Genomic DNA, 17227 nt, shown 5'->3' with positions numbered 1-17227 from the left:
TATCCAGTATTATTTGGGTTTTTTTGTTACAAGTGTCACCAATTACACAGGAACTAATCACCAATTGTCGCTGATATTGGAATTGAATTACACCTTTGGGATAGCGTGGAGAGTTGCAAACCACATCCTTAGCATCGTTTAATTAAATTTCATTTGGAAACCAAGCTAAGATAGAATGACAATGGTCGGTTTCTGTATAGGGAAACAGAATTACATACTGAACCAATAGTAATCGCTGCCAGATATATAAACCTATTACATTTCATTGCGCAAGCAAAGCAGGCTAATAACGCAGATTTATTTTACATCTATCACATTGTTTCCAATTAATCCTATTCAATAATGGTAGGTGTTATAGCAAAGGAAGCGAAACGCCTGAAGGTTGACATTACCCAGATGCTAACAGGCAAATTTTGTATTCATTCATTTATTAAAGAAAATGTAAATGTCTTCGTATCAAAATTAGCATTCAGCTTCGCCAATGCAACAAAATGCAACACGGATCCGCAGGTTAGGTGGATTGGCCGTGCTGAATTGCCTCTTCGTGTTCAAAAATGTATAGTTTAGGGGGATTAGCCATGGTAAATGAGCAGGGTTACGGGGATAGGGCGGGGATTGGAGAAGGGCCTAGGTAAATTGCTCTTTCGAAGAGTCGGTGCAGCTTCGATGGGCCAAATGACCTCTTTTCTGTGCTTGGGGGGTGGGGGGTGTTCAATGGTTAAACTGGGTGTGAAAGTGACATCCTTAATCAACTGTGGTGCTGGTAAGAGTTTCGTACTTCTGGTGAATTTTGATGTTGTTGCATACTGTTACCTTTTTGCTGTACATAATAATGTGCGCCGTGCGCTGAAAGTTATCTATTAGTATCAGTTAAATAAAGCACTTGAGGCGAAAAGGGGATCAAGGAATATGGGAGGAAGGTGGGATCAGGCCACTGACCAGCCACGATCATAATGAATGGTGGAGCAGGCTCGGAGGGCCAAATGGCCTCCTCCTGCTCTATTTTCTATGTTTCTAACTATAGCCTATTCTGTATAACATATCCGTCAGTTTCCTTAACATATGTCTTATAATATATCAAACAGTATCTGCCACTTACACTGCATAATATATCCATTAGTACCTGTAATTTATACTATATAATGTATCCGTCAGTATCTATAACTTATACTGCATAATATATCCATTAGCACCTGTAACTTATTTGTATAGTACATCCATCATCAGCATCTGTAATTTATACTGTATAATATATCCGTTAGTATCGATAACTTATACTGTATAACAGTTCCCAAACTTTTTTCACTGGGCCGCACTTTCGGAATAAAAATTTGCTCGCGCCACACCAATTTTTTTATTGATTAAGAAATACATTCAAAAACAAAAGAAAACAACTCCTAGCAGTGCTTGATTCATAACATAGAACACAACTACTTTATAATATGATCATGGGACATCCAGAAAGTATAAAACAATGCATCACTTGATGCTCTTGCTCTCACGTTGAAAAAATATCTATCCATGTTTAAATGTTTCTTTGAATGTCCTTGAATCTTCCCGCCACACTTGCCATCCTCTCTCGCCAGTGTGGCGCGCCGCACCCTTTGGGAACCACTACTGTATAATATATCCGTCAGCATCTGTAACTTATACTGTACAATATATCCATTATTATCTGTAACTTATACTGTATAATGTATCCGTCAATATCTATAACTTATACTGTGTAATACATCCATTATTACCTGTAACTTATTTGTATAGTATATCCATCAGCATCTGTAATTTATACTGTATAATATATCCGTTAGTATCGATAACATACTGTATAACCGTAACTTGCACTTTATAACATCTCCAATAGTATTTGTAACCTGTACTGTATAATATATTCAGTAGCATCTGCAATTCGCACTGTACAACATATCACTTATCTATTAGTCGCTCGAACTGTGTAGAACAGTAGTTGTAACTTGCACTGTATAGAATATCCACTGTGTTTATAACTCACACAAGCAAATCTAACTCCCACAAGTCGCAGCATTATTTATGACATTACTGCAGATTGGGTGCGAAAGACAGAACACGCGCGCGGGTGTAAAAGAAACCATGGAACAAAATAGCTTAACTTTTAATTAACTTTAACGAATGTTTAACAAAATTGCACTCTCCCACATTTTAAGTGAATTGATCGAATTGCTAAAGAAGGCGTTATTCTAAATAAATGCTGACGTTGACAGCCATGACAACCTGTGCACAGCACTGTGCGTTTCTGTTTTGTAATTGTAATTTATTCTGTTTGCATGTATATATTAGGAAGCTTCAATATTTACCAAAACCACTGGCTGTGGAACAAAATGTACCCTTCACAAATATCACCGCTGATATCTGTATCTGATTATGTGATATATAAAATTAAACCAAGTTTTTATCAAAGTGTTTCTGTACCCAATAGCCAACCACCTTTCCGAATTTGATACCGCGATTACATTTTAAATGGCGAATCTCGCTATCTATATCGACTTTTCAAAGACAGTTTTATCAAAAGGACCGCAGATTGATTTTAATGTGCATTCTTGTCAATTTGAAAATCTGTGTTTAAAGAAGCGAGTGTTGATAACAATGTTGTAACTGAGACACAGCTATTTAATTTGAGAGTGTACAGGAGCAGAATGAGCTTTAATCGATATTCATTAGTCTGAGGTACTTCAGTTGAGTACAGAAATATCTGAAATCTAATATAGGAGAGGATGTCGATTTGGAAACTCATTTTAAAGGAGTTAGAAGCTGTTCGTATTGATTTAATGTAATTATAATTATAATAGAAACAAATGTCTTTATGAGTATAAGTGCAGAAGGAGGCCATTCGGCCCTACACCGACAACAATCCTACCCAGGCCTTATTCCCGTAACCCCATGCATTTACCCTGCTAATCCCCTAACACTAAGGGGCAATTTAGCATGGCCAATCCACCTAACCCGCACATCTTTGGACTATGGGAAGAAACTGGAGCACCCGGAGGAAACCCACGCAGACACGTGGAAAATGTGCAAACTCCACACAGTGACCCGAGGCCGGAATTGAACCCGGAATTGAACTGGTGCTGTGAGACAGCAGTGCTAACCGAGAACTGTGCCACCGAGAGATGGTTAGTTGGCACTCACCCTTTTTGTATGGTACTTTGTGTACTGACTATAATGTCCTCTAGAACGGACCACGAAAACAGAATAGATATCCATGTAGTCTTTTAAAAAGGCTGCTTGATGTGAGAAGGATATGCCCTGTTAAAACAGCGCATTGTTAATCAGCTTGAATGGTAAAGAGTTATCTGGAGCTTGGTCTTAAGGAGTGTCTTTCCCAAGAGATTATGTAGTTAGAGGTGAGTAAATACGACATGTGACTGTAGCCTAGTTAAATGGTCTTAAAGCCCTGAAAGCAGTTTCGAGGCACATTTCAGTTTTCGTGTATAGAGAGAAGGGGACAAGCCGTTTCTAGCTTCACCAAGATGTCAATGGTTGGACATAAGGAGATCATGTTAGATCCAGTTCAGATGAAGAGGGATATCCTGTTCTCTCCCGCAGCCCCCCCCCCCCCCACCCCCTTTGGTTGGCGCTGAGTCCCGAAGAGTTGGAAAAGAGATTTAACATATCTACCATGCAATTCTGCAGAAACATACCAGACCTGGCCGTAGTGCAGGGCAAATCCACTGAACTCAGCAAAACATCCTCATTGTTTCAGCAGAGGATTACTCATACCACTGCCTTCATTCGAACAGTCAGGCTAGTGCCGAATAAGGAAGACAGAAGTCACTGAATCCCCTTTATGTTTTTCTTTGCATTCTGATACCCTGACAACTTCTTTATCTATCGCAATAGCATGATGCCTGTTACACAATATTGTCAGCAGACTAACACATGCTTTAGACAGAAAGTCTTTTATTTGCCCATTTTAAACATTCTGCAAAGACTGCGTGTAATGGAGTGCTGTATAGAGACAGAAGCTCCACCCCCAACCTCCTGGATCCCTTTTGCAGGGGCTGCGAAATAAATTCTAGCCGGGGATCTGCAGGGGGAGGAGGTGAGAAGAATACATCGGATGTCTCTGCCTTCTGTTTTCATGTTCTGTTCCTTGATTCACCACCTCATTTGCTTTATCTAAATCACCCGATCAATATCAAAGCCTTGTTTTGCATTGGATTGAAAATTGCCTTCTCATGCATTTGCCATCCATGCCACATCCTGACCCTTGTCCCTCTTTTAACTTCCTGGTAGATCAGGTGAATCATACTTTGGGATACATGAAAAGAGGCTTTAGCCTCTGGGTGCCCAGCACCCAGGAGCTTTCACCAGTTGATGGAAAGCGTGGTGGAGTTCTAATATATGACACTGAAACTTTTTAGCTTGCCAAAGTGTCCATAATCACTGCAGGGCCACCTGCAGCGAAGCCCATGCTAGTAGTACTGGGTGACAGGAATACTCACATAGTAGCCATTCAAATCCTGAGCTCTACTATCTCCATCACCTTGGCTAGTCGGACGATCATGTGTTCAAGGATACAATGTTGCCTTTGGATCAACAGATTGGTGGATATGCTGAGGCAGAGCCCAATAGCAAGGGCAGGTTCATAACTGGCCTGAGTGATATTGCTGTGTCTCTGGATGACAACAATTCTGGTACTCCACTAATGTCTGCACAAATGCCAGTAAGTTTACACACTCAGATTATCCAGCAGTCTAAAGTTGTGCAACCAGCTGCCAAAACAGCGCCGACTTGTGCTCATAGAGTTCAACATTCACAACCTCACATCACTATCTCAAAAGTTTTGATTGAAATCCAGCAACCAGTGCCCTCTCCTACTCCACCTATTGAATAAGCACTGGATTAAGCACTACAACAGAAGCAGTGAGAGATGCGAATCAATAGAGAGCAATAAAATTGGGTGCCCCAGTTTCCTCCCACTGTCCAAAAATGTGCAGGTTAGGTGGGTGAGCCATGGTAATGTGTGGGGTTACTGAGATAGAGCAGGAGGTGGGGCGGGTGGGCTTGGGTAAGGTGCTCTTTCAGAGAGTCAGTGCTGACTCAATGGGCTGAATGGTCTCCTTCTGCACTATAGGAATTCTATGGCTCCATGATATGTGGAGTCAACATTTCAGAGACATGCACACAATTCCTGTAGTGTGTTTGATGAGGTTCTCATAGAAATAAAAGTATTTGTGTCACCATTATTTCAGCAGGTGTATGTGAATGTCCTAAATGTGTCTTGACTAAGACCATAACCTTGGTCTCTAATTATTCAACCTTGCACTTGTCATCCCGGGTAAAATAATGGAAGAATGGAGAACTAACAAGAGAAAGGCCTGATGACAACTGCCACAAAAGTAGGCAGTGACTGGCATGGTCTTGTGCAGATGCTAACAGGAGGAGGTGAATTTTGATGCAATTAACTACTTTGTGATTCATGAAGAATGCAGAGCTGTGGCGAGGAGCAAATGAGGCAGCATGTGCTGTATATGATCCTTGAGGATTCTGTGAAAGACTTGCTCCCGTTCCTTCTACATGTAAATGAAGAAAGTTATGAAGGTGTTTGCTGTTGCAGACAAGTTATTTATCACCTGTATGAAATCTTTAGGACCCTTGAAGCTGTTGGAGGCATAAAGAGCTGAGATCTTGACTGTAATCATCAATGTGATTTTTGCACTGTAGATTGGCTGCAGAACAAATTGGAGCCAGCAATAATAGATGTTTCTCACTGACTGCATGAAGAAGCATAGTCTCCTCGTGAATCGATCTTGTTAATCACCTGTACACTCAATGAGGAAGCGAGGATCAGTGTGACCAGTCCTCTCATATCCTTTACCTCAAGCAGCATCTCTGTTTCCTCCTCTTCCTCATCCTCCAATTAGGCCAATTGTAATAATACTCCCTGATTGACACCTCTCAGTGCAAAGTAGTCTTGCAGAACATTATAACCGCAAACGTCCTTCACTCACAATTTTGCCTGCAAATATCTACAATTTTCAATAAACATAGTGAAAAAATTGCTCGCAGCAACAATTTTAACATGCATCGTTGGGCAAAATGAGTTCAAACAGGGTATGACAGATGAGAGGAGAGAACGGCAAGGGCAACCTTCGATGAAGTTTGGTCAAGTGAGGTAGGGAAAGGGAGAAAAGTACTTGGTAGAAACAGATGTCCATGAGCTCCTCGCACTTGCTATTGGGGGAGAGGGTTTTAAGAAGGTGGTTTGTAGTAGAAAAAACAGGCCAGGTATTATCGATGCTTCCCAGGGTGGTCCTGGAATAAAGAACTGCGCCTCTAGCAGCTACTGAGAAATTTAGAAAATACGCTTTTGAATCTACCACTTAAATTGAAGTAGTGTCCATTGTTTGTGGGCAAGATCAGAACTGGGGTTATGAGGGCACAAACAATGTGAAATTGTGTCCACATACTAATGATGTGATTTTGCTCTAATTATAATTCTGGTATAAAGCAAATAAATTATATTAAACCTGTCTGTAGAGCCCTGGCTGGGCCACATGGCCTCCATATTATAAAAAGGATCTAGAGGCACTGGAGAAAGTGCAAAAAAGATTTACAATGATGATACCGGAATAGTGCGGTCATACTAATAAGAGAAGAACTGGGGTTATGAGGGCACAAACAATGTGAAATTGTGTCCACATACTAATGATGTGATTTTGCTCTAATTATCATATATTAGTGGGTTTCTTTCTCGTTCTAATAAGAGTTACCAATATGTACCCGAGATCCAATTCAGAAATCCAGCTGAACACAAATAAGGCAGAACTGATTTCCAATAAATTTCCTGGTCCATGATACTTTATGTTGCTTTTGGGGCACAATGAACCATTATCTTAATCTTTACTTACAATCCATTGTGCCAGATCCTGGTCTAAAGCAAATAAATTATATTAAACCTGTCTGTAGAGCCCTGGCTGAGCCACATGGCCTCCATATTATAAAAAGGATCTAGAGGCACTGGAGAAAGTGCAAAAAAGATTTACAATGATGATACCAGAATAGTGCGGTCGTACTAATAAGTGAAGAATGCATAGAGTGAGTCTCTTTTCTCTTCAGAAACTCTTGCATTTTGTAGCACCTTTCATGACCACAGGATATCCCAAAGTGCTTTACAGCCAATGAAGTATTAATGATGTGTAGCCACTGTTGTAAAGTAGGAAAGCTGACACTCAATTTGCACCCACCAAGCAGCAATGGAAGAATGTCCAGATGATCAGTTTCTGTGATATTAACTGAAGATAAAATTGGTCAGGAGAGCTGGGATAACTCCACTGGTGTTCCTGCAGTGAGACTTTCTATATCTGTCTGGGTGGAAAAACGGAGACACAGTTTAATGTTTAATCTGAATAACAGATGAAAGAATACTGAGGGCTGACCTAATGGAGGTCTTTAAATGATTGAAGGTTTTGATGGCGTAGATACAGAAAAAGTGTTTCCATTTGTTGGAAACCAAGAAGAAAATAAAGATAGTGATCAAGAAATCAAATAGGGAATTCAGAAGAAACGCCTATACCCAAAGAGTGGTGAGACAGCATTCTCATGCATCTGCCGCCCTTGCCCTTTTAGCTGCCATAAGTTGTAGGTTTGGAAGGTACTGTCGAAGCAGGCTCGGTGAGTTGCTGCACTGCATCTTGTAGATGGTACACACAGTAATCACAGTATGCCAATCATGGAGGGAGTGAATTTTTAATGTGGTGGATAGGTTGTCAATCAAGTGAGCTGCTTTGTTCTGGATAGTGTTGAGTTTCTTGAGTGCTGTTGGAGCTGCACCCATTTAGACAAATAGACAGCATTACATCACAATCCTGACTTGTGCCTTGTAGCTGGTGGAAAAGCTTTAGGGTGTCAGGAGGTGAGTCACTTGTTGCAAAAATTCAATTTCTGACCTGCTCTTAACCTATGATTATCCACAATATTAATGTGATTGGTCCAGTTAAGTTTCTGAGCAATGATGACCACCAGCAATGGTAAATGCCATTGATTGTCGTGGGGGGCGGGGGGGGGGGGGGGGGGGGGGCGGGTGTGGGTGGTTAGACTTTCTCAGTAGAGATAGTAATTTTCTGGAACCTTTGTAGTGTGAACATTATTAGCCACTTATCAGTCCTAGTCTGAAAGTTGTCCAGGCCTTGCTGCATATAGGTGAGGACTATTTCATCACCTGAGGCATTGCAAATGGACCTGAATGCTGTTCAGTCATAAAGTACAACTCCACCTCTGATGCCAAGAAGGAGAGTGATGAATCAACTGAAAATGGTTAGGTCTCAGATGCTGCCCTGTGCAACTCCTGCAGCGATGACCCAGGGATGATGGGAGCTGGAACTGTAAATAGCTCATTGCCTGTTCAGGCATCGGTCCTTCAACATAAATAAAAATGCAGCAAAATGTTACTGTTTAATTTTTTTTAAATGTTAACAATATGATGCCTGAGACAGACTGAGTAGACTGGGGCTATACTCATTGGAATTCAGAAGAATGAGGGAAGATCTTATAGAAACATGTAGGATTACAAAGGAAATAGATAAGATAAAAGTAGGGAAGTTGTTTCCACTGGCAGGTGAAACTAGAACTAAGGGGCATGGCCTCAAAATCAGGGGAAGCAGATTTAGGACTGAGTTGAGGAGGAACGTCTTCACCCAAAGGGTTGTGAATCTGTGGAATTCACTGCCCATTGAAGCAGTTGAGACTACCTCATTGAATGTTTTTAAGGCAAGAATAGATAAATTTTTGAACAGTAAAAGAATTAAGGGTTATGGTGAGCGGGTGGGTAAGTGGAGCTGAATCCATGAAAAGATCAGCCATGATCTTATTGAATGGCAGAGCAAGCTCGAGGGGCCAGATGGCTCACTCCTGCTCCTAGCTCTTATGTCCAGAATAATGGTCAGGCAAAATTTGAATCAATACTGGATTATAAAAGAACAATCGTTCAAGATTTAAGTAAGTGAAATAAATTCCAATCATTGTCTGAGATGTAATTATTTAATTTTGGTGGCTGGTACTTGTTCTATTATGCAAGTTAAAGGCTAATACAACTTTAGATCTGTTCTCAGCAGTATAATCATAAATGGGTTTCCTCACCATCTGAGATCTGACGATAAAGTCTGATTTTGTCTCTAAATTGAATGAGATTTTAACACGACCCCTTATTTTACTATGAGATAAGTCGCTTGGAGGGAAAGAGCAGATATGAATTACAGCTGACATCAATGAAACAGCCTCAGATCCTCATACTCAACACAAAGAAAATACTTCTCCAGCTTTACCATGCAAACCTTATGAGAACAACATTGGGACTACACTGAAAATGGAATGATCCAAAACTCCAGTGCATACTCTCTAATACCCATTTAACATTCATCTTAATGGAAAGGACGCAATTGTTTCACTTTGCTGCAAATAAAGTAAAAAGTATACACATCTGCCTACACATCTGTGACAGCACATGTATAGCAGATGTTCACGGAATTGACAATCCCTATTGCTGTGCCTTCAAATCGAACAAAACCTCTGTCCTATTTAGAGTGACATAAGCCTCATCTTGAAAGTACCTGTGCTACACATGTGGTTTATGTGCTACAGCTGTGGTTTATACATACTGTAAATCGGATGCACCTTCCTGTTAATACTTTATGCATAACTGCTAAGTGCTATTAAATTGGAACAAGACTAGAGACCCTCGTTCATTTTTTTCATTCGTTAACAAGATATGGGCGTCGCTGGTTAGGCCAGCATTAATTATCCATCCCTAGGAAATAAGAATGTGTGTGTTGATTGGTTAGACTGTCATTCAATCTCCCCTTCATTCTTACACCAAATAATTGACTGTTGGGTCGATATGTATACATATGTATGTGTATAAACTCGTGCAAATGCTGTATATTATTCCAGTGTCCTGTTTTATTGTAAGGTGTGAAATAATAAACAATTCGACCAAGCATTGTACAGCATGACACCAGCAGTAAATGGGGGTAGCTGCTATAACAAAGCACACGTTTGAACTGATAAGTTATTTCATGTTTTTTTCTGCATTTATTAACCACGAGAGCGTCTCAACAAAACACATATTTACACAATATACAAAATACTTTCGGAGTATGAGGTATATAACCACTGACGAACTCTTACTGAAAGCTAACAGTCAAATACACAGATGTCATAGCGTTGTGGTTGTATAAATTACTCGACTGGTTTTCTGCAGTCTAACAATTTTGTTACAAAATTGAATATTACAACGAAAACACGTTCTGTACACGAGTATTAAAATATTCGAATTACAAAAATCATATACTGTACATAAATATAAGACAGTGTGTTACTTAGAGTTAAACACAATCCTTCATTCAATCGCATTTAGTAACCGATAGTACGGGCCTGTTCACTAAACCACACACGACCCATACACAAACGTTTAGAGCCTCACACCTTTTACGTTCTTGCCAAAATTTAGGGTTTTTAGGAAACAGCTCCTACCTACCAGTCCGGTCCCCAGTAAAGTGCAAGGATAAACCACTATCCTTCCATTCTCCAACCGAATTGTATCCCAGTGGGTTCGATTATACATTGGCCGGGTAAGTACTCCTGTCGTCGTCGATATCCACCTCTTCTTCGCTATCCTCCGACACTTCCGATTCATTTTGCTGCGAGGCCGGGGAGGTCGAACAATGCGACCCGTTCAATAGCACTGCTTTATTCTGATCCGGACTCAGGCACCTCTCTCGACCCTTCTCACACTGGCTTTCGATGGATTGGTCCGAATTGTCCGATTCTTCCCTTTTGGTCCCTTGAGGGTTTTCCTGTTATTAAAAAAAGAAACATTTTCCATACTTACTTTAAGTGTAAGCAGGGATAACATAAAGTAACTATTGGGACTGATGTCATAGGGTTTTACATAACCCAGACCATTCACCATTGTCCTGTAAATAAATAAATTCCGACGCTCCATATTGTTGGAGAACAATGGCCAGGTTAAGGATTCACTAGACTTTACTAATTGTTTAGTGTCAAAACGCGTGCCACGAATCCACAATATTGCAGCGGATAAATGCAGCTATGCTGAGGTACAAGGACAAAGTTTCAGATTGATGTTGTTGGTGCATTCACGCACGGATATTTTAAGATGGACATTGCAAGCTGCTTGAAAAATGTCCCCTAACACGCCCGTTAAGATACTCTCAGGTAGGGTATTTAACCAGGTTACGTTGCTACATTTCACAGTAACTTCATTGCAGTATAAGCCTATTTGTGACACTAATAAATAAACTTCAAACTTAAACTACAGGGGGAACGAGCAAAGAAAAACTCGCAATAATCTCAATGAAAAGCCATCGACCTGAAATGTTAACTCGGTTTCTCTCTCCATTTGACACTGCCGGCATGCCGGGTATTTCTAACATTTTCTGCTTTTAGTCTCCATAGAAAAGCTTCTCTGCATTGAAACTTGCAAGAGACGGGCAGTGTCGCCCAAGCCAGTGTGTTCCTCTCAGCCTCAGACATCCACACACTCCTGCCAGCTGGTGGGCCAAGGTAAGAATAACTGAACCGCTTCCTCTCCCTGAGGCATGAACGTGCACTTTGTGTAATACTGCTGTGGCCTTTGGTGGCGTTAAGATTGAATAGTTGCTGTGGAACAGTACGAAAAGCTATCCTTGTACAAGTAACTGTTGTTTATACAGTTTGCAACATACAGTGAAGGTATCTTGGCAAAGAGATAGAGCAATTTCAAGCCCGATCATCTTGCCACCACGCTCCTACAACTGCTGTTAATGCACTAGGTCAACCCAAACAGTGGATCTTGTGGGACTATTTTTTGAATTTGTTCCTCTTTGGGGTTGGAGGGAATGTCACAGAAAGTTGAAAGGTTAACAGCGCTGACGTTGTTGTCACCTTATCTACAGTCGCTCGCTTAGAAATCAAATAGTAAGTTAATATAATTATATTTAAAGTGCACTCTAATACTTCGAGAACAATTTTGGAGCATTAGTATTTACCCCAGAATGTTATTACATTTAAACAGTTTAGGCCTCACAACCGATTCTTTCAGAACAGGAACCTCGATAGAACACTGATAAGGATTAAATCAAAAATGGACTGGGTACAGCGTATCTTCTATACGATATCCGGAATGCCATTGTCTGGTATACATTATCCATTGTGGGCTGTAGATGTTCTGTCAGCAGTGTAGGGCCCCCTTGGTTTTGATGTTTCAAATTAACTTCGACCAAATTGAGAATTTGTTGAGAATTAAGATGAACTGGCCAGACAATGGGATTATTTCATTTAAATTAATTATTAATTTTTGGCTTTGCGATCTTGAGTTCCCAGAACTAAATTAAAAAGCTTTAATTCTAATAATATTAAAAATCCGTTGTTCAAAATGCAGTTACTAATAGAATAAGTGGCAAAATATCAAATTGTCAGACAAGACTGTGTGAAGGTTCCTCCTGGCTTGCAAGACTTAAAAGCCACAATGCCTCGAACTTCCCTCTAAACTGACACAACAAACTATTTAAAGCAACAATGGTCGTGAATAGATTTGCAAAGAAAACGTTACAGGTTTCTAAACGATACATGTTCGCAGGTGGTATCTAAGTTTCCAAGTTGCTCTGTACTTTTATAGCCCGCTGCTATCTGGCTACGGTCTAAATTGCTAGGTGCAGCATTGTGTCCGAAGCTGAAAATGCAAGGACCCAGGTGTATTATGTAATGCGAGTCAATAATTTAATAAATGCGCTTACTCATGCGCCACTCCAATCCTGGAACAATAAATATTCTTTGAATTGCGTGGATACTTTGCCGACATACAGGTCGGTTCGCAAGAATGAATTGGACAAACAACATATGGGACGGCTGAAGAATTAATAGATTCTTAATGCGGGGGACGCGAAACGGGCGAAATAATTGATATAGGAACCGCATTAGAAGCTTTTAACATTTGTGCAGCTCCACTGGTTCATCCTGAATTCCAGCATGACTATTTGTCTTTTCAATCAAGGCAAAGAGGTTAAATAACCTTTCAAATTACTTCGGCACACAAGATATAATAGCCCGCGACATTAAAGATAAGTTCATTCGAACACTCATTTCTATGACAACGTAAACCTCAGTCTCCGCAGAGAGTGGAAGGGAAGCTGGATCTCCCTACCTGTTTGAGCCGCCGCCATTTAGCCCTGCGGTTCTGAAACCAAGTCTTTACCTGCAGAGAGACAGAGAGACATCCTGAGCTTTAGTACAACTGATAGCTTTTTTTCTACGGGTTCCTGCTAAAAATCAGTGTCATTGCTGTTTTGAGGATTGTAACAATCTTTTAAAAAAACTGGTGCCTTGTTCTCCAGAGTTAACCAAAGATCAAGAATGAGAAAGCCAAAGTACTCGTTAAATATGACGAATAAAATCATCAAAAAAGTGAACATGCAATGGGAACACGCTTAACAAAATTAGAAATAGTGTTCTAAATCATATGATGAGAAAATAGGTTAATTTTAGTTTGGCGCACAAATAAAATAAGAATCATTGAACATTTTCATAATCGAATTCTGATATTAGTAGAATTACCCTACTTGCACCGTGAGTGTAAATGTCTACAAATAGGGCATGTAAATGGACACGCTTTTACGTCAAGTTACTCTAGCACACTCTCCATGTACCTGTCTCTCGCTTAGCTGCAACATCTTGGCCAGTCGTTTTCGCTCAGGGGGTGAGAGATATTTCTGGGTTTCAAATTTCTTTTCCAATTCAATGGTCTGGTCGTTTGAGAATCGAACCTGTCCCCCTTTTCTCTTGTGCGGCGGCCTTTGAATAAAATGGCTCCATATCAACGGTTTCCCTGCGGGGAAATCAACCAAAACAATAAGAATGACCATGGGTTTGATCATATCACAAAGCGCTAATTGGATCAAGGGATTGAAATGACATTTTAAATGCTATTTTACCAGCTCCTTCTGTGTAACCAGACCACTGTATAGACTTACATTCGTGTTATCTTAGTGAGATAGAAATCCGGAATTAACCGAATATTAATAAAGAATTTTATATATGTTCATAGAAGGTTAAATCTGACAACAAATCGGTTGTGGCTTGTTAACTTGTTCTTATTTATTAGCTGCTCTTGATAGACAGTGATTTTTTAAAAAAATCCCTCCAAAAGCAAATTTGGAGAAGGACATTGGGGTAAAAAAAAAGGCCCAGGGTCTCTTTCTCACAATACAACATTGATTTCACACAGGCCTTGAAGGTTTGTGTGAAACCTACCAATTCAGGGCTATGGCAACATTTCCGTCAATGTGTTTCCTGTTGGTCTATCTTGCAAAAGGGCTGTTATTTCCTTCTGCTGGTCGACAAAAATGAGTCAAGGAAGCCGAGATATGCGGCTGCATGACTTCTATGCAACAGTTCATTAGGGTACACTGCAAGTAATCTTGAAAATGTGTGAGAAAGCTTTTAAATACTGTGCAAAGATCAGTGGGACTATTTAATATGCACTCCCAGTGTCATGCCTAGTCGAATATAAACTAGAAAGCTGTATATTCTTATTTACTTTCTAGTTAACTCGAAATAAATTCATCATGTGATGTGTTATGTTCATGGAGTTACTTTGCATTGATTCCGCTTCTGGTCGCTTTCATCACCCAAGCTGCCCATGAGTTGATGAAATTGCGGAGACAGTTGCGCCAACTCGAATGCTAAATTTGTGCATGCAAAGAAACTGACTTTGGCGAGAATCAAAACGCAATTAAATCCTTCCAATTTCCGCGTAGCAAGTTATTTTCCGAGAGTTTCGCTTGCGTCACTCCCCGCTTCGATTGCTACAAACAAGCCGCAAAAAATAGGAAGCAACTGGTTATTTTAGCTGCCCATAAAGTCACATCCCACAGAGAGGAAATGAACAATATCAGAAAAACGTATCCCGGCTATCAGAACTCGAGTGTTTCCTGTATATGTCTGTATTGAGGATGTCGATAAAATAATCAGCAGTGTGCACGACTCCCGGGGAAGAGTCTGCCCTGACTGAGAGGAAAACATTTAACAGCTCTGTAACCAGATTTACTCCTATCGAGAGCTCAAGATTTCCTGTATGAACGAAAAAAGGTCAGCCCTTCAGTGCGCAAGCTGTTGAATGAGCCCAAATGTGCAACTTGCGCGGAAAGTGACCTGTCAGTGCAGGGATTTACAAAAGCCAATCTCGTTCATATCTGTGGCCTTTACTTTTCGACTGGCCGTTTCAAAACATGATTTGGCAACGATTTTTTAAAATTTTAAATATAAAATGACAGTATCCTCTGGACCATGTTAGGTTTGATGTTTCTACCAAATCTTTGCCAGAAAATAGTAAAGATTTCTGACAATCCCCCTTCTCCCAGGGGAGTATGTGGGACTCCGAGTACAGTGTAAAGAGCAATTATTTCTTTCATTTTCATTTTCAGCTCTTAAAGAAATCTTCAGATCTGGTCGGTTTATTATTTAAAGAAAAGTGGTGGTGGGGGAGGGGTGGTCATAGTGAAAAGATTTAGCTCTGTAATCTCATCACTGGAGGTTGTGTGTTCGAGGAGATACGAGTTCGTTTGGGGAACTGTACATTCCATCAGCCTCTGGGGGGAAATGACATTATCCCTGGATCTGAATCACCAACCGCTCTCAAATCACGCTAAACGATTTTTAAATTTTATATTTAAATCGCCGAACGAAAACGGGCGCCCGAATTGTCCCCAAGTGTCTGGTTTTTTAAAAATTAATCCTTCAACGCAACTAAAGGAATAAAACATCTTTAGTGGGGAGTTTGTATCATCTTAACCAGCCACTCTCCCCTCCTCTCTGGAGCAAAACAAAACAGAACCGACGTTAAGAGAAGTTAAAATTGCAGCACATCGTTGGCAATGGGAGAAGAAATCGGAAAGGGGTTCTTACCCAGCGTGTCCTGCCTGAGGAATGCGTGCGTGTAGTCGTTCACAGTCCTGGCAAACGGGTAGAGGGGTCCAGTGAAGGCGCTGCCGCTGTACGGTGTCAGCGCCGGGTGGTGGAAGGCCGGGTGAATTGGAGTCGGCTCGTAGATTGGAGTCCGGTACGGGGACGCTATGCTGGTAAAGGAGGAATTGGGGGACGGCAGGGCCGGCCCGGGGGCCACGGTGGTGGCGTGAGGAGCCCCATTGCGTCCCAGAATGTCGTCGATGTAGAACGGGGTGGGGTGCACCGCTTGCATCGGGGTGGGCGCGTACAGCGGCAGGTTGACACTCATGGCCGAGGAGCTGGCGTGTTGCTGATACTGCATGATGCCTGCTGTCCTGGCCGCTCTGGTGTGTGTATGTGTGTGGAGGGAGGAGGGGCTGGGGGAGGGAGTAGGGGAGGGTGGGGAAGAATGTGGGGGGGTGGGGGATACTCCTTCAGCACCCGCGGGATGGATGTAAGAGCAGCTCAGGAGGGTTGTGCTGGAGGAGCAGAAGGGATATTCCTGCTGTGAACTCTCAGATCTACTTTCCACTTGGCTCCACTGCGGCTGCACTCAGAGAGAGATTGCCCTGAGCCTGGGCGGGGCCACCGGGGCTGTGTCAATTTCCCCGCCTGCCCTCCCTGATTGGCTGCAGCTCATGTTGCCCCGCCCCCCTTCGTCCCAGTGCGCAGCCGCGCTGAGGGAGCCACCTTCAGGTGAGGGGGTGGGGAGAGGAGGGAAATACTCTCCCCCCTCCCCAGGTAAGCACAGAGGAAAGAGCAAAGCGTTCAGTCAGTGCATACACGGGGCCACAGTAAACTGTTATGCCAAAAGGGCCCACAGATGCTGCAACTGTTTATTTACGAACAATGCTGTCTGTATTATATACATGTGAACAATCTGGAACATGCAGTATTTCCACCCAGTAACTGTTTACTCTCAAAAAAAGGGTCACATTTCGAGAACAAATCAAGGGCCAACAATGGCTTGACAGAACCCTGACATCCCAATCTAATTGCAGCTGTTATGTCCCGCCAGCAGTTCTAGAAAAGAAATACCCGCCTCCCGACTGAACACTGGTGTGTCTGCTGGGAATTCGGAGCAATATTCGCTCCCATTCTGGATACCCGGTTAAGACATTCTTGAAACTGTAGTTTTAAAAAAATGAAGCCTTCAGCAACCGAGGTCAAAATTAAAAGATTCTGAAGCTTATCTGTTCCTTTGTTTTTATGGCATTAAAGTATCCAATTCCCAAACCTTTGTGTTAAC

At 41.5% G+C, this 17227-nt stretch overlaps 1 protein-coding gene across 1 annotated transcript; it reads right to left on the bottom strand.

The window, feature by feature from the left end:
• Positions 1 to 9923: 9923 nt before the first annotated feature.
• Positions 9924 to 16555, bottom strand: hhex (hematopoietically expressed homeobox). The gene is made up of 4 exons (XM_078223524.1): positions 15940 to 16555; positions 13683 to 13861; positions 13181 to 13231; positions 9924 to 10832 (listed from the first exon to the last, which is right to left on the bottom strand). The coding sequence occupies exons 1-4, from the start codon at positions 16298 to 16300 to the stop codon at positions 10593 to 10595; spliced, it is 831 nt and encodes a 276-aa protein (XP_078079650.1). The 5' UTR covers positions 16301 to 16555; the 3' UTR covers positions 9924 to 10592.
• Between the last annotated feature and the right edge of the window lie 672 nt (positions 16556 to 17227).

This window comes from Mustelus asterias, chromosome 11 (assembly GCF_964213995.1).
Source record: "Mustelus asterias chromosome 11, sMusAst1.hap1.1, whole genome shotgun sequence".
Lineage (NCBI taxonomy): Eukaryota > Metazoa > Chordata > Chondrichthyes > Carcharhiniformes > Triakidae > Mustelus > Mustelus asterias.
The sequence above is the reverse complement of the archived record's forward strand: the minus strand, read 5'-3'. Positions and strand labels throughout refer to the sequence as shown.